The sequence below is a fragment of the Gracilinanus agilis genome, chromosome 4 (genome assembly GCF_016433145.1).
Source record: "Gracilinanus agilis isolate LMUSP501 chromosome 4, AgileGrace, whole genome shotgun sequence".
Classification (NCBI taxonomy): Eukaryota; Metazoa; Chordata; class Mammalia; order Didelphimorphia; family Didelphidae; genus Gracilinanus; species Gracilinanus agilis.
This window is the reverse complement of record NC_058133.1, coordinates 91,803,235-91,827,701: the sequence shown is the minus strand read 5'-3', so window position 1 is coordinate 91,827,701 and position 24,467 is coordinate 91,803,235. Positions and strand designations below refer to the sequence as shown.

The 24,467-nt window shown below is 32.9% G+C and overlaps 2 protein-coding genes across 2 annotated transcripts in view; one reads left to right on the top strand and one right to left on the bottom strand.

The window, feature by feature from the left end:
• The window catches only part of CDC73 (cell division cycle 73), a 157,628-nt gene that overhangs the window by 40,494 nt on the left and 92,667 nt on the right, over nucleotides 1–24,467 (bottom strand). The gene's annotated exons all lie outside the window — the stretch shown is intronic.
• On the top strand, nucleotides 13,829–21,665 carry B3GALT2 (beta-1,3-galactosyltransferase 2). Its single transcript, XM_044675862.1, has 2 exons — nucleotides 13,829–14,414; nucleotides 19,022–21,665. The coding sequence occupies exon 2, from the start codon at nucleotides 19,157–19,159 to the stop codon at nucleotides 20,423–20,425; it is 1,269 nt and encodes a 422-aa protein (XP_044531797.1). The 5' UTR covers nucleotides 13,829–14,414; nucleotides 19,022–19,156; the 3' UTR covers nucleotides 20,426–21,665.

The window sequence follows — 24,467 nt, the reverse complement described above, 5'->3', positions numbered from 1 at the left end:
GTAATTTTCTCTAACTCTTGCTTGGTTTTAAAGTCTTTCCTTTCCCAGAGATCTGACAAGTATACTATTCTGTGTTCACTTAACTTATTTATAGTTTCCCTCTTTATATTCAAGTCATTCACCCATTCTGAATTTATCTTGGTGTAGGGTGTGAGATGTTGATCTAAACCTAATCTCTCCCATATTGTTTTCCAAATTTCCCAGCAGTTTTTGTCAAATAGTGGATTCATGTCCCAAAAGTTGGGCTCTTTGGGTTTATCATACACTGTCTTGCTGATGTCATTTACCCCAAGTCTATTCCACTGATCCTCCTCTCTGTCTCTTAGCCAGTACCATATTGTTTTGATGACTGCTGCTTTATAGTATAGTTTAATATCTGGTACTGCTAGGCCCCCTTCCTTCACATTTTTTTTCATTATTTCCCTTGATATTCTTGATCTTTTGTTATTCCAAATGAAATTTGTTATAGTTTTTTCTAATTCAGTAAAGAAGTTTTTTGGTAGCTTGATAGGTATGGCGCTAAATAGGTAAATTAATTTGGGTAGAATTGTCATTTCTATTATGTTAGCTTGACCTACCCATGAGCAATCAATGGCTTTCCAATTGTTTAGATCCAGTTTTATTTGTTTGGAAAGTGTTTTGTAGTTGTTTTCATATAATTGCTGTGTTTGTTTTGGTAGATAGATTCCTAAGTATTTTATATTGTCTTGGGTGATTTTTAAATGGTGTTTCTCTTTCTACTTCTTGCTTCTCTAGTGTGTTGGAAATGTATAGGAATGCTGATGATTTATGTGCATTTATTTTGTATCCTGCAACTTTGCTAAAGTTTTTGATTATTTCTACAAGCTTCTTAGTTGATTCTCTAGGATTTTTTAAGTATACCATCATATCATCTGCAAAGAGTGATAGCTTAGTCTCCTCCTTGCCTATTTTCAAAGTTTTCTTTTTTAAAAGATAAGAAGGGTACAAATTTTATTAAATTCATGCAGTTACTTTCAACAAAAAGAATTGCTCTCAATTAGAGAAGACAACAAGTAAATATGCAGATTATTTAAAATGTATGTAGAAGGTAATTTCAAGGGGTTAAGAGACGAATAACCAAGGGGGGTAGGAAAAGCTTTAGAGAAAAGATGCATTTGTCTAAATTTGTAAGGAAACTTTATGAATGACACTGTATGCTGCTCCCATTAAGTCCTAAAATACTTCAGACCTTCTTATATAAAAAAAAAAAATCAGTAACTACTTAAGAGCTTGGCCTGACCACCACACCCAGGAATAACCAAATAAATGAAGAATGCCACTGATCAATTTGAGATCTCTGGTTAGACAACCTAAAATGTCTAACTATTTCTCTACTCATTCTTTTAGGTCAGGTCCTCATCACCTCTTACAAACACTTGATGCAAAGGTCTTTAAATTAGAATCCTGACCTCAAGTTTCTCACCAGTTCACTGTACCTTACTGGCAAAATGATTTTCCTTAAACAAAGATCTGACTGTGTCCTTCTCCAACTCAAATTCAGTGGCTCTCTATAACCTATAGTATAAAATATAGAACCCTTTATTTAGTTTTTAAAGCTCTTCACAAGTTGGTCCAAACTATCTCAGTATTATACCTCTTCCTGCATCTACTATCTAGGTAAATTGGCCTTCTTTCTATTCTTCATATATGGCAGGCACTCCTCTCCCAGGCAAATATAAGCTTCTTGAAAATTAGGATTGTTTTATATTTGTATGCACAGAGCCTAGAGCAGTGCCTAGCACACAGTAGGCATTTAACATTTGTGGACTGATAATATACATAAGTGCTGCCAAACCTTTTAGGTGCCCAAACTGCACCTTCAAGCTGCCTATGAGCCTCCTGCATTATCCCACACAGCAGAGGGAGAAAGTGCTTGCATTGAACAGCTGGGCTGAGGGCAGGGCATGTGAACATTGTCTTCAGGCATGGTAGAGAGGGGGAGCAGAGCATCCCCCTCCAGCACACCAGAGCATATTTGTCATGTCTTCACCAACACTGGTACAGATGATCAACCAAGTGAGCCCACAATTAAAGAAGAACAGTAGGCTTGACTACCATTGAAAATATACAAAGCTACACTAATGACATAAAGTTATCCCTCAAAACAAAGACATCTTTTTAAAACTAACATTGTACTGCTGGTGTTGTAAGGCAATGAGACATGGAATACAATAGTCTTTGATAAAACACTGAATAAAAATAAATATCATATAGAGGGCAATGGAGAAGCACATGGTAGGGCTGAGCTCATTATATCGTATAAACAATGAGGAATTTTGAAGCACAGGAATAAAATGTCATCAGAGAGATGCATAACAAAAAAAGAAAATGAGGTGGCAATGATAAGGGAAGACAGGTAGAGTGTTCTACTGGGAGGTAGTAGGAACCTAATAAAATGCTTGTTGATTAATTGATATGAGAGTAAGTTAATTTATAAAGGTAAATTTAAATGTAATTTCAAAATCCTTTATTTAAAAGGAACGAAATTTCACCTTGATTCTGGATATTAGCTTTGAAACATAGAAGCTATTAATATTACATATTTCGGCAACAACATATTATGTATTCATTAGCAGTATACGCATTTCTGGAAAATAGCTTTCAAAAAAATGTCAAAGTTCTTTTTATAACTGATTCACCCTTCTATTTTGAAATTATTTACATATTCTTTTCAAATACTTCCTCTAAAATGCTACATTTAAGGAAGTCTTCACAATTCCATAACAGTACTATATGATTAAATTCACCAATCAAATGCCTCATTCACCTGTATGTCATAAATCAAATATAAATTCATTCAAGTATTTATTAAATGATTACTACAATACAAGGCCCTGTAGACTTAAAATCATAATAAGAAAATGTAACATTATTTTCTAGTCAGCCAATCCTATACGCTATTCAATGTCCTCCAATCTGCCCCTGCCTTTTCTTGCCTTTAGCTACCAACGTTCCCTTTGCCCCCAATGGATTCTTTATTAGTTTGAAATGCAGGCTCCAATGCCACATTTTCCAAGAAATTTTCCTTTATATTTGTTTAATTAAACATTAGAGCTAAAGTCCTCAAGACAAAATGGTTTGCAATCTTACAAAAAGCTTTTCGTGTCAGAAATTAAGTGGAAAAAGTGAACTTGACGTTTCAACAATGACGGACTCCCTTAAAATGAAAAGAAAAAATAAAGAAGATTGCAAACCAAAGAAATTTAAGGAGTAGGGAAAGTAATGGGGACAAAACAAAAAGAGAAGAAATTTTGTTTCTCCTGCCTCAGTAAACATGTTCAGAAAATTTTGGCATGCTCACTGAAGCTCTTTCTGGGTGTCAATGAATCATACGTTGTACTCTGAGAAAAGCACAATTCTCTAAGCTACCAGGAGCTGTTGTTGCGACAAGTTTGCATGAGAGAATTGAAATACTTCATGAAAGCAGAAATAATTTCTGAAATACAATCCTCTTCCCCTACCCTAAACTAATCCATTATATCTTTGAAATCTATTCCCTTTTTTCCCTTTCCCACTCCCAACTCCCTATTTCATATATCATAAACTACTGTAATAACCTCTTATGGTGACCCCGTCTCCCTCTAGTCTCTTCTCAAATTCATCAAAAACATCAATATCATATTAGCCTTCTCATAGATCAACAAGCATTTATCAATATTATCAATGAGCTGTGTACTAAATATTGTTAAAAATTCTTCGACTCCCACTACCTACTAAGTAAAATAGCACACCACTCAAGACTTGCTATGATGGACGTTCAGGAATTACCTTCCCTTTTCCCTTTCACATACGATATGGACTCTCACTTCTGTAGCTTTATTCATTCTATTCCTCATACCTTGAATTTTTCCCTACCATCCACAGCCTTTGCTTTATGTGCTGCCATTTTACTCACAAGCTAAGGCACAGATCAAAGGTCCTCTTCCATGAAGGCTTCTAGCATTTCCTAGCACTTGAATGGAAATTTTCACCAAATACACCACTCTGAAATCATCATTCTATTTATATTTTTTTAAAAAAATTTTTTAACCGTTACCTTCCGTCTTGGAGTCAATACTGTGTATTGGCTCCAAGGCAGAGGAGTGGTAAGGGTAGGCAATGGGGATCAAGTGACTTGCCCAGGGTCACACAGCTGAGAGGTGTCTGAGGCCAGATTTGAAACCTAGGACCTCCCGTCTCTAGGCCTGACTCTCAATCCACTGAGCTACCCAGCTGCCCCCTCATCATTCTATTTATAAAGAAAGCTAGTTCATTAGATAAGCAGGTCTTAGAATCTAAACACTTAATAAATGCTTGTTGACTGATTGGTTAGGTTGAGGAAATGAAAAGCATCTACTTTTCAAAACTACTTTAAGATGAAAAATACAAATGCCTTTCTCTATTATCCACACTATATAGATTACTCACTGTCTTATTCCCTCTCCTATTCAGTTGACTTATATTGATGACAGTTGCCATAGTTGTTTCAATTGCATCTGGCTCCGCAACCCCATTTAGGGATTCCTTGGCAAAGACATTAGAGTGCCTTGCCATTTCCTTATGTAGCTTATTTTACAGATGATAAAATGGAGGCAAACAGGGTTAAGTGACTTGCCCAAGGTCACACAGCTATTAAGAATCTGAGACTATATATGAATTCAGGTCTTCCTAATTCCAGGCCTGGTACTCTAATCCACTGTGCCACTTAAATGTCCACTAATGACAGTAGAGATAGCTAATGAGCTAATGTTTCAAATGCAAAAAGACAAAAACAACTGAAAGATAAATATGAATTACATTTGTTATCTAATTTCTCTTTATTGGTAAGGATAATCTAGAATTCAATTTCATGATTTCTAGTCTAAGTCACAAAGCAGTTTAAAAAAACCACTTCTTTGTGTCATAGTCAAGCATTCAAATTTTTTAAAAGTTATATTTATGAGATAATATGACTGTCAATTCATGGGAAACTTTCTTCTCAAAGAAAAGCAGTAAAAGATAATAGTACCCAGAGACACAGATTTGACAGATATACCACAAATGGAAAGATATCCAAATCTATAACAGCAAGAAAAGAAAGGAAAAAGCAGTACCCTAAATCAGCTCACATTCTAAATGCAGAGAAAAAAGGAAAGGAACAATAAGGATTTATATGACTACCATGAGCCAGGTACTGTGCTAAATATACTTTTTCTGAAGATTTCATTTGCTCCTTCTCAACAACCATATAATGTAGGTGCTGTTATTAATGCTGTTTTATAGCTGAGGAAACTGAGGCAAACAGAGGACAAATGGCTTGCTGAGTCACAGCAAGTAAGTATAAAGAGGTAAATATGAACTCGAGTCTTCCCGACACCAATTCAACTTCTAACTAGAATGTGAAGAACCAGTACGAAGAAAAGCAACTTTCCCTTCAACTTCAGGTCTCCTATCTCCATCTCCTGGTACACCAGTCCTTTGAGGATAGGAAAGAAGTGCCCTCCACTTAATGATGAACACTCTTACATCTGGTCATACACATTTTATCCCAATGACTGTCATACACATTTTATCCCAATGACTGAATTCCTGTGCAAAATTATCCAAAATCCATTTCTCATCCCTAACACTTGATTTCTCATTCCCATCGCCCTCATTTCTTCTACCCCAAAGTTTCATTTTCATCTTTCCTTCTGTCTTCCCTTATATAATCCTACTGAATAGAGGAGGAACTGGAATTGAGAGACAGTTGAGACAAGCAGACCCACATTCAACCACTGAAGTGATTTTTTTTCTAGCATTGATGTTCGAATATTTCAAAATCTCCCTTCCCCTGGGAAAAAACTCTAGAAGCTTCCTACTGTCTTCAGGATAAAATATAGAATCTTCTTTCTGGAATTCAAAGCCCTTCATAACGTAGCCCCCTCTTTTATCCAGTGACCTTTCTCTTTTACAATGAACAAGATACTTATTTCTCAGATCTGGTCATTCACTCTGGCTACCCCCATTCCTGAATGTTCTCCCTTCACCACTTTAAGACTTCTCTGCTTCCTTTGATCCAACTAAAATGACACTTTCTACAGGAAAACTTGTCCATTTCCTCTTAATTCTAGTGCCTTCCCTCTCAGTTATTTCCTAAGTATCCTGTATAGATATAGGTATATCTAGACATAGATATATCCTGTATAGAGCTATATTTATTTACATGCTGTCTCCTTCATTTAGAGAAGTAGGAAAAGAATCATGAGTACAGTAACCTAGACCTCAAAGGAGGAGAGAGTATCAAAGAAGCAGATACTCAACCCTGTCTATTGTACAACACTAAAAAGAAAGGCTGAAGGATGACAAGAACTGAAAAAGAGCTATGAACTTTAGCAAGCAAAGGTTCATCAGTGACCTCTGGAAAAAGAACTTTCAATGGGATTCAAACAGCAAAGGTTTAAGGAATACTCTTAAAGTGACTTGAGAAATAGATTGAAAATTGGAAGTAAAACAAAGATTACTCCTTTCAAGAATTTTATAAGAAAATATAGACCAGTGACTTCAAAGAACAGAAAACAGAAAGGATTTTTCATAAGTGAAAACAAGCAGAATGTGGTCAATGGGGGAAGGAAGGGTGCGGGTAGGAGAAGGAGGGAAAGGGAGAAAATGTATATTATGAAACAAAAGCTCCAGAGGAAATAGGAAGGGCTAGAATCAAATCATCCACAGAGAATTGCCATCCACATCTTTAATGTACACCCCACACACTAAATGAAAAACACACCCACCTTAGAAATACAAGCAGCTGAGACAGTCTTTAACATAAAGTCACTCCTGGCAGAGGGAAATGAAGCACTGCAGTCACAGCCTGTTTTCTATAGCTGACATGGCCAAAAGAACCCCATGAATAAATGACAGGTTAATAAACAAAGTATGGAAATTAAGTTTGTTCTTACTAATTAGCCAAACAGCTAACATTCATATAACTTATGGGTTTGCAAAGTGCTTCACATATAAAGAAGCTTTGCCTCTTACTGGGGGGAAAAAATCATAAAGCTCAGAAGACCACTAAACTGGGAGTCAAAGAACCAAAATTTGAATTATGGCTCTGCCACTTACTACTCTTAGGCAACATACTCAACCACGCAAAATCTTCCATCTTCTTATTGTAATATGAGGGACACTATTTTCTTAAGACAACCTCTGTTTCAAGACTTTCAGATGCAATTCCATATGACCTCTAAGGTCTTTTTCAACTCTAGAATAACTACTTCTTATGTTTATTCAATATTACAAAAAGATAATGTCAACATTTAGAACTTCTTTGGGCCATTTTTTTTAAACTCTGAAAGTATGCTTACATCTGTAGGCAATCTAAAATAACAATAAAAGAAAACTATGTTAAATACATTTTCTTCCTATAAATTGTCCTGATTTATAGATTCAATTTTACATTTAACACATAAATATAAGTTATATTTACTATACAAAGTGTTAGCTACACATGTAAATAAAGCTTTTGGGGTTATTCAATGGCCTTTATTTCCAAAATTTCATAGACAGAAAATGATTAATGAGGCCAAATGAATTTAATAATCTCAATGAAAACCCAGAATTATCACTATCAAGGAGTGTCAAATATCTCCACACAGAAAATATAAGTTCTTTCTTGGATTTTCACTACCACATAAAGAACGTTAATTGGTGAATTTATGGACAATCTATATCTGAAACCAGTTATGGTTTCTATACCACAGTCCTTGCTGCCATTGGAAATATTAGGAAAAAATTTGGGAGTCCTTACAGAATTTTATGGGTTATAAAGCTTATGGTTCTCAGATAAGTCTAGCTTTTCTATCACAAAAGATTTTACCCTAAACCAATGAGTTTTTTTCACTTCCCTTTGTTATCTAGAATTTCTACCACTTGGAGATTTATTCAGATGACAAATATATTCTTAAGAATGCAAACATTCCAGGGAGGATTGGGGAGTCATCAATCATTCACACATTATTATTAATGTTTTCCTCTTAACAATTAGTAGAAATCTGCTTCAAAAAGAATATGTAAGGGGGCAGCTGGGTAGCTCAGTGGAATGAGAGTCAGGCCTAGAGACAGGAGGTCCTAGGTTCAAACCTGGCCTCAGCCATTTCCCAGCTGTGTGACCCTGGGCAAGTCACTTGACCCCCATTGCCCACCCTTACCAATCTTCCACCTATGAGACAATACACCGAAGTACAAGGGTTTAAAAAAAAATGAAAAAAAAAAAAAGAATATGTAAATTCTGACTGGAAGAAAATGGGCATAGGTGATTTTAATAGCTATGAAGTCCTAGTAAAACTAAATGAGAGGATTAGGTAGCTTGAGGCTACATGAGTAACAAGGGTTTGTTTTTACTTTAAAAAAGAAATTATGTGGGAAGCCAATAAGAAAAGGTATGGATCATAAAAGGAGTCAAAAGAGGGGTCTCAGATTTTTATCTATTCTCTTATTGGCTTCCCACATATTTCCCCCTTTTCTTTAAATTAAAATGATTTATTACACAGGAAAACTTTTAATTATGAAAGGAGTCATCAATTAGTTATAATCATCAGCTATAGCTGGATCTGATGGGATTCACAGATTATACTGACAGACCATGTTTCTCTCTATTGCTCTCAACAAAATTAGAGACAACAAAGCAGAAAAGTACATAAAGGAGGGTAGAAGGATGCCAAAGATGAACTTTGCCTAAATAAAAAGCATGATGAAATAGAAAGTTAATTTGAATAACAGAATTGAAAACAAAATAGATGCAGACTGGCGCATGCCTAAACAAATTGTAGTACATGAATGAAATGGATCGTTACTGTACTGTGTGAAAGCAGCACTGAAAACAGAGAACCACAGGAAAAACTTACATGAACTGATTCACAGTGAAATGTACAGAGCTAAGAAAATATATACAATGATAACAATGTAAATGGAAAAAACAACCATATAACAATCAAATGTGAAGGTTGCAAAATTACAAAAGCATAAATCCAAAGAAAATATATGAGAAGGTGCTAGTTTTCACTCTTTCACAGAGGCAGGAGGTCCAGAGATGGGGAATATTTAATATATATATTTCAAGATTTTTTTAAAAAATGTTGATAAGTTCTGCTGATTGTTGTTTGCTGAGTGATATGGAGAAATTATGGTGTCATAAAAACAAGACACTAATAAACATCTGTGCACATAAAAAAATAATGACTTAAGCAAGAAGCTCTTTGTATCTACCACTTATTAAACTATATGAGAATAAGCAAGTCATTCAATCTCTGAACCTCAGTTTTTGAAACCATAAAATGCAAATTATTCTTGTATGACATAATTCACAGAGCTGTCATGAGGGCAATATTCTGAAAATGTTCAATGTAGCAATTCAAACAACTCTTCACATTGATTATAACTTCTCAATTTTACTAAGGACTTGCTTTGCTCATAAGCAAAAGAAAAGGCTCTCTTTCTTTTCTTTCCTCCAAGGACCTCAAACTCAGACTAGTACTATTAAAAATATAGTATATATTAACAACAATACAATGATCCAGGACAATTCTTTGGACTCATGAAAAAGAATGCTATCCACCTCCAGAGAAAGAACTGTTGGATAGAAATGCAGATGAAAACATACCCTATCACTTATTTATTTGGGTGTTTTGAGGTTTGGGTTTTATGAGATTATTTGCTTAAAAACTGGTAATATGAAAATGTGTTTTCTGTAATAATATATGTATAGCCCAAATTGAATTGTTTGTCAGCTCCGGGAGGAAGGAAGGAAGGAAGGAAGGAAGGAGGGAGACAATATAGATTATATAACTTTGGAAAACTTATGTGAAAAATTTTATTAAAATAAAAATAATAAATTTGGGCAACTCATAAGAAATATAGCTTAACTGCATTTATCTCTCAAATAGGATTTTGTGAATTAGCCTAAGAAATAAACTACATAATTATAACACTGTTTCTATAGGGAAAATACATTTTCAATTTAACCAACAAACTATTGGAACACAACCCATCTATATGTTATTGACTATAAAAGTTACTAAGTTGCCCTGGGTAGATCAGAATGAAATTATTCCTTATATAACTGTAACCTTGTTCCTTAGATACATGTTAAGTGTAAATATAAAAACATAATAAAAAAATTCATAATTCATTTGTACTTTAACCATTTTTCTTTTTGAAGAATTAAGATAAATCACACTGAGTTAAAATTATTAGCTTCTCAAGTAATATTTTAAATGTTTGCCTTTATTTTAAATCAAAAATTAATCTTAACCAAAATATGCAATTGGGATATATTATAATCACAGGTTCAAAATGATTATTGAAAGAATGAAGCAAAAGTTTTACTACATATTAGCTTTTGAGCAACAGTAAAAATCTCAGCAAGAAAATAAATCAGGCAACAGTGACACATGTGGTCATTCTGAGATTACCAATTTGTAATCAGTTAAGCTAATCCTTAAACAATCGTAAGTTAATAAAAAAAGCAAAACAATTTTTGAAATAAAAGTCTTAGAAAGTATGTGGTATGAAGTAGGTTCCTTTCAAAAGAAAGTTATCATTTACCTAGAAAATACATTTTTTTAAATTATGCATTGAACATTAAATGAAAAAAATCTATATGAAAGGAAATTCATTGGATTTCTGATTGCTATATATACACTGTAATTAACTGATGAAAACAGTAACTTCAAAGTTTCAGACGATTGAAGCATTTAAAATATAACTTAAAAACACAAATTATTATTAAATACTACAAAAACTTACTGGTTTAACCCATCAAAAAAAATAAGGAAAACCCTCTAAAACTGAGGAGTCATATTTCCAAAGTAGCACCATAAGAAGCAATACACAAGAAGTACTACAGTAGTAACATCTGACTGTTATATCTGAAAAAATTGTTGTAAGGGCATTACAAAATAACACTTTAAATATTTAGTGCCAAATGAATCTTTTTAATACTTTAAAATATAAATTATGGGGATATATTATTTTTACCAATATTATTATAAATAAGCCTTACCCAATCAGCCCTAGAATGAAGAGTGGAAATAAAAAGATAAAAATGAAAATGTTTGCCCTCAGGAAGTTTATAGTCTATAATAGTAAAACAAGAGTACAAAATATAAAAAAAGTACTTGCAAAGTAAACTGGGAGAGAGTATGGGTGTCCAAATGGCAAATGATCTAAGTCTAAAGTGAGCTAGGAATTGCAAGAGAGGAAAGCATTCCAGTCATGGGGAATATAACAATCTAATGGCACAGAGTTTGCAGAAAAGGAAATATCATATACAGTAGCTAGCACCTATATGACCAAGTTTCAGCCATAGCACTTAGCATAACACTATTCATAAAGTGCATAACAAATGGTTTTTTGAGCTAATTACCCATTTTGTAGCTAGGTAGAACAGTGGATAGAGTGATGGGCATGCAGTTTCTAAGACCTGTGTTCAAATTTGACATCAGACACTTATTGTGTGACCTTGAGCAAATCACTCTATTTCTGTCTGCCTCAATTTTTCTAGTCTGTAAAATGGGGGTAACAATAGCCCCTACTTCATAGGGTTGCTGTGGGCTCAAATGAGATAATAATTGTAAAGCATATAATAGCACAGTGTCTGCTTGGCACATATTATGTGTCATCTAAATGTTGGCAGTTATTATTAATTTTATTAATACCTTTATAAAGGGGAGTAAATGAATGCTTTCTTTCTTAGAATCTTAGAAATTTTGAAAAGGACTTTATGGGGAATGAAATTTAAATGAATGGTTAAAATAAATAGATTGAACAGTAGATTGAGGACTAGACTTGGGAGTCAGAAGACCTGAATTCAAATTATGCCTCTAACTTATTAGTTGTATTGCTTAACTACTTTCATCTGCAAAATGAGGATAAAAAGCACTTGCCTCCCAGGGTTGTTGTGAAGATCAAAAGAAATGTAATACATATGTACATATTTTATACATACATATACACACACATATATATCTTTGCAAACCTTAAAGTACTATATAAGCAGTAGTTATTTTTAAATTATTAATAAAATTCATAAAAGAATTTAAGGACTACATTTATCCACTCAATAGCTCTTCCCTGTAGTTATTTTTTAAATTGCCACTGAACATATTTTTAAAAATTACTTTAAAATTCTTGTACTTCTGAATTTGTTCTATTTCTTCTACTCTATGTTATCACACTGTCTCTTGAAATTATGAATTATAGACAGGTTAACTCCAGGAGTATATATACTGTAAGAATGTATATGAATATGAGTATTTACATGACAAAATCTAAAACTCTATCAATAATCCCCAAGAAGCAGGAATTAATTCTATGGACCTAAAGGGATTAATGTAGAGTACAAGTACTACAGAGGTAAATGCTATAATTATGGTTTTCCTCATACTAATTATCACTTTTGAAGAACCAGTAACATTAGTGAAATAGCCTGAGTATTACAAGCTTCTCAATTTTATCTTGTAGGTAAAACAGAACGCAGCTGAAATTATAAGATCTTGATCTGATGTTCACTATGTGATTTGGGTCAAGTCATTTAATATGTTTGGTGCTCAGTTTCCTCAGGGATCATTAAGGTTTCTCTTTCTGTTCTAAAATTCTCTTATACTGACATAAACATAAATTAATATACATACACATAGTAACTAAAAAGTTTAAATGGGGTTACATATAGAATATCAAGTTAAAAATAAAGCATATCTTAATGCACTTGAGATAAGATACTTCCATGGCAATCTGAGAGAGATGTGTCTAGCATATGTTCTGGGACTTCTAGGAACCAATTATTGTTCCAGAGCCTGAGAGCTAAAACTGAAAGTAGAAACTATTGCAAAGTCAATTTTCCCTAAGGCTCTTTAAAAAAAAAAAAAAAGTGAGATGTCCAGGAAAGAGCAAAGTTCAAATCTAAAGTTATTCAAAATTTGCAAGAAGTAAATCATTAAATCATTTTGAAATTATAAAATATGGAAATATAATTGGTTAAACCTTATTATCCTCCATAGAGTTACCTTCCTCCCAATAAGTTCCACCTGATCCTATCAGGAAGATACAAAAAATATATTCTAACATGCTTTTTTAGGAAAAAGAAATATTAATGGCAATTTTTTAAATCTGATATTAAAGACAACAAAAATAAAGCATTAACCTCAAGCAAACCAAAAAAGCGTGAGGTAAAACAACAATATATATATTTTTTAAGACAGGCTATTTTATAATCTGATGTCAGTAAAGAAATTCAAATCAATTTATTTAAATTAACTTTAGAAATAAGGAAAAACTTCTAAAGCTTTAGAAAAGAAATAAATGTGAAAGGTAGTCATTGAGTCTCAGAAAGGAAAGAGCAAATGGAAAAATTCTAGAGATGAAGAAAGGCTATTGAAGGAAGAAACTGCAAAGCTGGCACTATAAGGGTTAAACCAAACTAAGTTACATTTAAAAAAAAAAAAAAAAAAAAAGCTTTTTACTTCTTACGCACTGCAGAAATGTGTTAGGAATATGAAAACCAATGTCTAACATTAAAAGCATTTTGGAACCCATAGTTAAGGAACAAAGGAAAAATGAGAATCATCTGAAAAAATAAACTCATAAACCATGCATTTTATAATCATCCCACTTTCATATTATTCACTCATCACTACACTTGTACTGAATATGGATCATTTATCAAATAGAAGTAAAACCTCCAAGCCCTCCTCCCTGCCTTGGGATTTTAGTCAAAATGAATGCAAACAATCACGTGGGATTCAGCCAAGCAGTGACGTTAAATTCTGCTCTGTCAGAAGACAGCATCTGTCAAAGCCCACATTTAAACTGCTGCCTGCCCGTGCAGCAGCTGAGGAACCGTGGATTTCATTTTATTGAGCAAAACCTCAGTAAAACTGCTCAAAATCCTTCCTGCAGCTGCTTGGCAACAATGAAAGAAGAGAGGTAAATCCTATTATTTTTCAATACAATCAGACCAGTACATTCTAGCTCTAGCTGCTTCACATTGCAGCTCAGCACTAAAAATATGGATACTGAAATGAGAATACAGCACTGCATTGTCCGACAAGGAAAATACGAGATGTAAAAAGCTTCAATGCATCAATTGTGGGGGGCAGACCAAAGTGATCCAAACAGAACGGACAACTAAAGCTCCTTTGTTTAAAATTTATAAGGAAAAGAAAAAAAACAAAACAAAACAAAAAACACCTCAGAAGACCAACATACATATGAACAAGGAAGATAACTCGGAGAGAAGCAGACAGATGGACACATTGGATCCTGTGAAAAGCAATCGCAGGAAGCAGACTGTTGGGGGATGTGCGCATGTTCGATAGCATCTTTTTTGCTGAAGTGATGGCGTGCCAAAAGTATTTTCAGTGAGCATAATCCTCTCACCATAAATGGCTTGACCAAGGAAGGTATGTCAAAACCTTGTGTCTAATATTCATTCGATTTTGTTACCTTTACAACCCTAGAGATAGAGCACTGAGTATGTTTAACATTGAATTCTATATATCACTGTGTTAAAACAGATAAAAATTTCTAATGTATTCCTTTTAAATTCTATATTGTCTTGAAGAAGAAAATAACATTGCCTTAACTCAGATTAGTATGTAGCTTATAGTCATTTTATGCATAAGTACAAGAGGAAAGAAACTGAAAATACGAGCACAGATGTACTTACAGAATTCATTGGGAAATTCAACTTTTAAAAAATCTCGGGGGGGAGGGGAATAGTAAAGCAATCCTTTATCAACTCAATTCACCCTGAATAATTATCTCCAAAATTTAAAGCAAGGGTAAAAATGGCTCTATGACCCTAGCGTTAAACCATCAGTCTACGCTGTGTAGTCAAATTATTCCAAGTACCTTCAAATTTGATAATGAACTGATTTTTCCCATACTTCTTTTAAAATATATAAATGTCACTAAATAGTAGTCAAACCTAATTTTGCAAGTATTTTTCTCTAATATTACTTCCATTGTAAATGTAAAATGTAGTGTAGTTTCATATACTGATACTATTAATTAACAGACACAATTTATAAATACTATTGAACTGAATGACAAGAAGAATCTTTAATATAAGATGGAAGTAACCTACAACATGGTACCAGAATAAAATGCCCATTTTCCTATTAATGAATAAAATGCAACTCTGAACAAAGAGACATTTACATTGCAACTAAAATAATTTGACTTAACCTAGTAATCTTTTCTCTCTCAAATATACACAACTGACGAAATATAGATATATCAAGGTTGCTAGAAAAACAAACTTCAATATCACAATTCAAAGAAACATGCAGAATCCAAGTGATTTCCTATGACATTTACCAATAAATCAAAACAAGGAAATAGAAAGTTAAAATGTGCTTACTCTGCTCCGGGCTATACTAAAATGTAATAAAACTAGTGCAATTCAGTGTGTGCTGAACCAAGAGTCAAAATCTAATTAACTGTTTTAGCAAGACACTACCAAAGTGAGGATGGCAATTTACTGCCAAATATTCCAAATTTATTTCCCCAACCTGCTAAGAAAATTGGTAATATGCAACACAGTGAACTTTTCTCATGTTCATTGCAATTGGTGTTAACTAATAACAAAAGATGAACAACATGAATAAGAATTAAATAGCTTACTTTAAACTTGAAGGTCTGTTTTAAATTGATTTTTGGAATGGTGCTATTAATAACAATTACTGCTATTTATCATTTAATCATCAACTCTTAATCATCCTATCAAATTCCCTTTTAATAAAGAGTTATCTTAAACAAAAAATGGCCTTATTGAGTCAAGACTTTATTTAAATTCTATTATTCTGATAGCTAAATAAATCAAATAATTCCATTCACAAACTACAAACATTTCAAAATAAAAACAGCAATATCTTTAAAATCTGGAACATTTAAATCTAGCCTGCTTAAGTATGCTAAAGGAATAAATGCAGCAATTTTCAAAAAGACAAATGAAAAAACATTGAAATGATATTTACTACATAGACTTTTAAAATAACAAAATGCAAACCTCAAAAACAAAAAACTTCACATAGATGAAATGAATATATACTAAAGGTAGCACATACTTTTCAAAGTTTTAGAGGTAATTTAATCAATACTACTGCCTTGTTGCAGAATGCAGAAGCCAGATTTTATTTGATAGAGCTGGATAGTTCTTATCCTGTGCCAATATTTTAATATGTAAAACAAGAAAATTTTAAGAGGAGGAATAGAATGGCGCTTATCATAAATTCCTTTCATCACAATGAATAGTTTTAAACAATTTATTTTTCACTGAAAGTATGAAACACTTGAGAAACTTTTAACAGGGGCATCTTAAAGAGCTACACACATTTTTACAGCTGCTTTATTTATTTTTAGAGGGGAATATTAACATAGAGTATATACAAAGTTTTGAACTAAATTATTTACATTTATGATTATATATGTGCACAGATAAAGATAAAGATTAGCATTTAGAACATAAATTAAAATTAATGAGATCTTACAAGTATAAAATTTGTTAGGTAGGCTTCTGACTAGAAAGTTGCAGAGGGATCCTTTCTTTTTAAAGATTTTTAGTTCTAGGTCTTATCTGGTTTTTAAGTATAAGAATATCAAAAGCAGACCTAATAAATTAGCGTCTAGTCTGATAGACAAGTTATAAATCATTATTTGGGGCTCTGAAAAGTTAATTGAAACCTTGGCCTTTCCATAGTTAAAAATGAATAAAGAAAAGTGTGTCTACTCAAAGTAAAAAAGAATTCCAAGAAATTTAAGAAATCACTCCTTTGAAATTAAAATATTTAGGTGTAGTTTCCTATCTTAGCACACATCTTTGCCAAGTATTTACGAGATTAGTGGGGAGATTATTTCTAAATCAAAACATGTAGCACTATTATAAGGCTTAGCTTTAAGAAAATACTTTTGTGATGAAAGAGATAGCTTTGAATTTTCTTTATGGTGTAATGAAATAATGTCATTCAATTACATTCCAATAAAAATAATTCTACAATAGTTTTAAATTTTCTTAGTCTAATTCTTTTATTAGGTTATATTGAAAATGTAAAAAATAAAAATTTCACTATGAAAGCTGCTATAAAAACTCAAAATACTCGGTAAATCAGAAACTTGAAAAGATTACATACTATGGCCTGTATAGTAATACCTTAGAAATCACATTTAAAATTTCCTATTTTCTTGCTCCTCCTAGTGGCTGTTAATAAGATAGTCCAAATTACTTTCATTCATATTGCTTCAACCACTGCATTTAAGTACTGAGTTTACATATGAATGACAATTTTATCCTTCATTAGTAGATTAAATTTTAAAAATCTACTTTGTATGGAAGTTTCTATTTCCACTTAAGCCCATTCTTTACTTTGTCAAGGTAAAAGAAAAAAGTTAATCAAGAATTGTATATAATAAAAATCTAATAGTTCATAAACATATACCATCAAATTTACCAAGTTATCCATAATTAGTTATCATCAACTAGAAATTATGAATTATTCAAAAAGAAAGTCTTGGGAGATGGTAGGTAAATCACAAATTCAATAAAAGTGTTTTATAACTTTTTAGTGGAACTCATGCTAGGGTTAACTGGTTTTGAAACCCTGATCAAAACTCCTGAGTCCAGAAATAAATTGGAGTAACTGAAAATTACAAGCATATTTGTACGTTGCAATAAATGGGTTGTTCGTGGTAAGTGATTAGTCTTTAACATTCAACATCAATTTGCCAGTCATTGCAAAAACACTGCAAAAACTTACTATAGGATACGTTGCAAAAACATTACAACTGCAAAACATTACATTGCAAAAACAAATGTAGGATATAATGCCACTGAAGTTGCAACATTTTCTATGTGCAATAAGGCCCAACTCTGAATTTTAGAAGTTTTTCAAGTTAGTTGTATATAAAACTACAATTATAGTAGTAGCCATAGCCTAAGCTCTACATTAAGAAACAAATTACTAAAAGTAGTTCTTTATTCAACTCTATTATGTAGATGTAATTTGTAAAACCATCTGTTTTACCAAAATGATAGACAATAAAAGATTATATGCTAGATTACAAAATTAATATGAAGATGCAGCCAACAAAATGCTCCTAAAGAGACAACACAGTAGAACTAGTACTACTTCTGCCACCTTAATGGCTATGAAGAAATCACGTTATAATTTTGGGTCTCAGTTTCCTCTAGAAAATGAAGAGCTTTGGTTGAATGATGAATGGATCAATAAGCATTTATTAAGTGATTTCTAACCACTAAAAGACTGGTTTTTAAACTGGTTTTAATTAGAAAGTTTGACTATTTTTTTTAAGTATCTAAAATCATTCATCATTTATTGCTGTCTAAAAAGCCCAGCACAGAGGTTACCAGACCCTGAAAATTAATTTTGACAGGTGAATCTTCTCATTGACTTTCTGAACACAGTAGGGGCCAATGGAAATATGCCAAGCAGTGTACTGTGACTAACTGAACTCTGCTACAATCAACCTTGTACCGTCTGTCCCACTACTAATACATGACCATTTTTTTTTAAAAGGCAGCTGACTGTGCACCATACTACCCCCACTGTATGTCAAATCAATTTTAATTAATAGCAATAAACCTTCCATATGCTATCAAGACACTTTTCAAATAGCTCTTCACAAGACATGGAGAATAATTCTGGCCTCAAAATAGATACAGCTGTTTTAAGTTGTTAATTTAGGTCAAAAGTACATTTACATCAGAGTTTCTATGAGCAACAGGAAATGGTTGAAAAGAAAATAATTCTTTTTAATATAAGGTTTTCTCAAAAATAGTGGTTTTGGCTCATTTTAAGTGGTTAAATTGGGTAAAGATAGTTACATTTCAATTCAGTAATTTGCTATGTAATCTATTATTTCATGTTTTTGTAATTATCTTTTCATATTTTGAAAAATCTTAAATTTACTAAAAGCTATAATTTCTAATCAACCTAATCATTTAAAAAACCCTCGACATTTTGAAATATGCTATTTTTCACTTTTACAGAGTGCTTTAAAGAGGAAAGCCCTTAAGATCGGACACAATTTAAAAATGATTACCAAAGAATAGCACTGGTTCAGAAGAGAGAACCATCATTTTGTTCTACCATTATCCCATATCCCATTATTGGATATTTACAACATGCTTCAGTGGAGGAGACGACATTGCTGCTTTGCTAAGATGACCTGGAATGCCAAGAGGTCTTTATTTCGTACACATCTCATTGGTCTACTCTCTCTTGTCTTTCTTTTTGCTATGTTTCTTTTTTTTAATCATCATGATTGGCTGCCAGGCAGAGCTGGCTTCAAAGAAAATCCTGTGACCTACACTATACGAGGATTTCGATCTACAAAGGGTGAGACAAACCACAGCTCCCTGAGGAACATTTGGAAGGATACAGTCCCTCAAACTCTAAGGCCTCAAACAGCTACTAATGCCAACAACACAGACTTGTCACCTCAAGGAGTAACTGGCCTAGAGAATACACTCAGTGCCAATGGAAGCATTTACAATGAAAAAGGTACTGGACATCCAAATTTATATCATTTCAAGTATATCATAAATGAACCTGAAAAGTGCCAAGAGAAAAGCCCTTTTCTAATACTACTTATAGCTGCAGAACCTGGACAAACAGAAGCAAGACGAGCTATACGACAAACTTGGGGAAATGAAAGCCTGGCACCTGGGATTCAAATTGCTCGCATTTTTTTATTGGGCTTAAATGTTAAGCTGAATGGCCACCTTCAGCGGGCCATTTTAGAAGAAAGCAGACAATATCATGATATTATTCAACAGGAATATTTAGATACTTACTACAACTTAACCATTAAGACACTAATGGGCATGAACTGGGTTGCAACCTACTGCCCACACATTCCTTACGTTATGAAAACGGATAGTGATATGTTTGTCAATACTGAGTATTTAATACATAAGCTATTAAAACCAGACCTGCCTCCTAGGCATAACTATTTCACAGGCTACCTAATGAGAGGGTATGCACCCAATCGGAACAAAGACAGCAAATGGTACATGCCACCAGATCTCTACCCAAGTGAACGGTACCCTGTGTTCTGTTCTGGAACTGGTTATGTTTTTTCTGGAGATTTAGCAGAAAAGATCTTTAAGGTTTCTTTAAGCATCAGACGTTTGCATTTAGAAGATGTGTATGTGGGGATCTGTCTTGCGAAGTTGAGAATTGACCCTGTTCCCCCTCCCAATGAATTTGTCTTCAATCACTGGCGAGTTTCTTACTCAAGCTGTAAATACAGTCACCTAATTACCTCTCATCAGTTCCAGCCTAGTGAACTGATAAAATACTGGAACCACTTACAACAAAATAAGCACAATGCCTGTGCCAATGCAGCAAAAGAAAAGGCAGGCAGGTATCGTCATCGTAAACTCCACTAGAAAAGGCAATTTGGATCCCATGTGCAATCTGTAAATACTGCAGAAAGCATGTAGAGTAAAAACTGATGAGCTTCATGGGGCAGTTTTTAGTTAATTCCCATTACAGGATGGAATTCAAAGTATTTTTTTAATTTCTAAAGACTTTATTTAATTCTTAAGACAAAAAAAAAAAAAAATAACCAAAAGCTATCCTAAGAGAATCTGTGAAACAAACTGCATAAAATTCTTCTGTGTGTTAACATGCAATAATAAGCAGGCACACTTAGTGGTACAATTTCTAGTTTATGTGCCAATAAAATAAAATTGACTATTTTCCACACAAAGTTTAAAGAAATGGAGATTGAATCACAAAACCCACTTCATTTCTCAATCAGTTTTCTATTATAAAGAATGATTGTAAATAAAATCATATACAACCTGTTTTAAGAAAACTTAAAACTATATGAAGAAAATTTTTTCTTTGGCCTAATATATAAATTATTTTCATAGCAATACTCTATGAGATAAAATTTTGTTGAATTATCCCATAAAACATTTGCAAAGATCAAAAGTTTTACAACTGATCTCATCTAGTTACTATTTTAAATTACCAAAATAATCATTTTAATTTAACACTACTGACAAAAACCAGAACGACATGTGAAAGAATGTGACCAACAGTGTGTCTCAGGCTAAAGTTTAAAAGCAAAGTCACTAAACAACACCACAAGCACATATTCTATTTCCTTCTGGGTATAAATCATATTATTACTAACAGCATTCATTTCTTAATTCATTCAACTAGATCAGCTTACTGCAATCTCCTAAAGAATGCCATCTTTTAGCAGCAAATGTATCTGATTCTAAACATTTATCATGTTCCTAAAATGAAGGAAAGGTGGAAAAAGGAAAAGTCGGGATGTATTATTGAAAAGGATGAAGAGTGCAGAAGCAGTTTCATTCAATACATTTTTCAGATGCATGTCCGCCAAAGTGCAGCATATGGGAAGCTCATCTCCTGACAGCAGGTGTGCACATGCTGATACTTAAATCATTTTATGGCACAATTTCTGTTGTCAGAGTGCCAGGTTTACAACCCTACAAGTTTTAATTTTGTGGATGACATTCTACATCCTCAAATAAGACCTTTTTGGGGGTGGGGTGGGGCGTACAAATGTTTGATGAACATTTGATTCTAGTATTTAAAAAATGTGTATGATGCACTTTTATCAAATTTTTTAATAAAAGGGGATAAACAAGAAACCCCAAAAAGCTTTGTTGAGTTTCATGAGTAAAACGAATTCACAGTAATTTCATATTATTTGGTCATTAATTTGAAAATGAAAAGAAACTAAGTTTTCATCATGACAATATCTAGTTGCTTCCAAATCACTTTTGGGATATAAATTTTTCAATGTTCATTTAAAAACTGATGTTACTTTTCACTCTTATTTCTTAAGATAAATCATGTGAAAAGAATATTGATAATTCTATTTTAAAGTTTTGCTTTAGAAACAAAGTATTTATTATTTCTTATCTGGACTGCTCAAAATCCATGCACTTTGTTTTTCAATTAAGTCACTCATCTTCAGTATGCTCTACACAGACACATATACCAGCATACATATAATCTTAATTCAGGCCTGCTTCTTGTTTCATTCAAAAGACCAAATTACTACATAAATATTATGTCAAAAGTTATAGGATGATGTCATTGAAGTGACAAATATTTTAAGATAAAACCAACAATCCAGATCAAGTCAATTTGATGATCAAAGGCAAATTCAAGAACTTTTCCTCAGCATATCACAAACCCATACATACCCAACAGATATTATTTTACTATTTGCTCAAATTAGCAGAAAACCTGCCTCTTTTGATTCCAAGAAATTTGGTTTTTTTAAATATAAAAGATACGTAAATTCAATTCTTTGGGAGATACATAATTTTCTTCACTTAGCTCCTCTCCTTTCAGGTAAAAATTTCAAATTATTTCAAAGTCAATCAGGTGGAAATGACTCAGATCTAATGTTTTTAAGGGTTTCAAGAATTTTCATATAAGCAAGGTGAAAAGAAATCAAGTTTCTAGGAAGTCATCTACTTTAATTGGCATTAATGTTTTGTTTTGTTTTTTTTAACTGACTCCTTAACTCATCCTGAAGTTAATTTATCAGGTGATAATTATAAACTTTCTTTCCTAAATTCTATCTTAGTAAAATATATTTCCATTTAAATTCCACTAAACCAGTACAATAATGTTACCCTTCAAGTATCTGTGATTTCATTGATGTTGATTCCTTTTCACTGCTGCAGATCAGACTGCCTTAAAAACTTAAAGGGAAAAAAAAATGTTTGAGAGCTCCCTGAGGTTTAAAAAATCACCTAGTGACTAACCTTTTCAAAATTTTAATAAAAGATTGAGAGGATAGTAAGCAACCAATAAATGTAAACTAAATAAGACAAGCTCCAGCTGATGCTTTATTTGGGGGCAATATGAACTAGAAAATAGATGCTAAGAAATTTGTTGAATTTCTCATTATAATTATGGAAAAGCATATCTTAGTTTCCTTAATCAAATGAGTAAAATAAGGGCTCTGGCCTAAAAAGTCTTCAAGGTCACTTCCATTGTAAGTTCATTAAAGGTTTAATCATGAACTTGCTTATATTATTTGCCAACCAAATCTAAAATTTATTTGGAATGAAATATCAAAAAATCTAAGAATGTGATACCAGGGCACAACACATCAATGGCCCTAGTTGTGTGTTAATGTAAAATGGTAGCAAGTTCATGTGATAGTAGGAAAACAAACTTCTAGCTTCAAGAATAAACTCCTCTGTGTGTGAAATGAGTCTGGGGAAGAAAGGGTAGCATAGAGAGAACAAAATGCCACAAGAGCCCTAAAAAAACTTGTGAGACTACCCGGAACAATCCTATCTTTAGTTCTAAAGTGAGATAAATATCTGGCTCTCCGTCTTTTTCAACAGTTACCCTGAATTTTACAACTGCCAGCAATAACTTTTAAGATTTTAAGTGTTGAATATTGTTTTTAATAGTGTCCTAAACCATATATTTAGAAAGTATAGAGTGGTAGGAATATTTAACTTTGATCCAGAGTACATGAGTATAAATTGGGACTCAATCACTTGTCTGGCCTTGAGCAAATCACATAACCTCTCTGGGCCTCAGTTTCCACATCAAATGAAGGAGTCAGAATGAATCATTCAATCATTCTCCCCAAGTATTTATTGGCCACATGCCAAGCATAGGTCTAGCATATGGGTTTCAAAGACAAAAACGAAACAATTCCAGTCCTTAGGGAGAGAAGAGACATGTACATAAATAGTATAAACAAAATAAGTATAAGGTATATTTTGGAAGAGAATCAGGATTGGGTTAATGCAGAAGGTGTTAATGCAGAAAATTGTGCAATTTTCAGAAAGAAACAGAAGATTCTAAAAGATAAAAGTGAGGGAAAAGGACCTTCTGGAAACATTCAGTCAAAAGCATAAAGATGGATGATACTGTTATCATTTATTGAGGAGTAATATCTAATAAATTTGGAAAGTTAGATTGGGGCTAGGTTATAAAGGGCTTTAAAAGATAAGTTTAATATTTCTCCCAATGGCAATGGAAAGACCTTAGATAAGTTGAATGGTGTCAAAGTCAGGCTTGGACTCTAGAAAAATAATACTGGCAGCTGAATGAAAAATGGACTGGAGAAGGTTAGGTGCTTTTAGCTCTAAATCTGTGATTTATGAAATAATGCTTATAAAAGCAACAATATAGGAAATTAATTCAGAAGAAGAAAATGAAAGAAATAATGATAATAGCATTCATAGAGCGCAAAGAATTATGTTATTTCTTTTGGTCCTCACAACAACACTGAAAGGCAAGTGCTATTATTATCCCTATTTTACAGATGAGGAAATGGTGGCTGAAAAAGGTTAAGTGCCTTGTTCAGGGTCATTCAACTAGTTTCTGAGGCATCTTTTGAACTCAAGACATTTTGACTCTAAAGGTACCTCTTAATCACTTTGTCACTTAGCTACCTCATGCATTAAT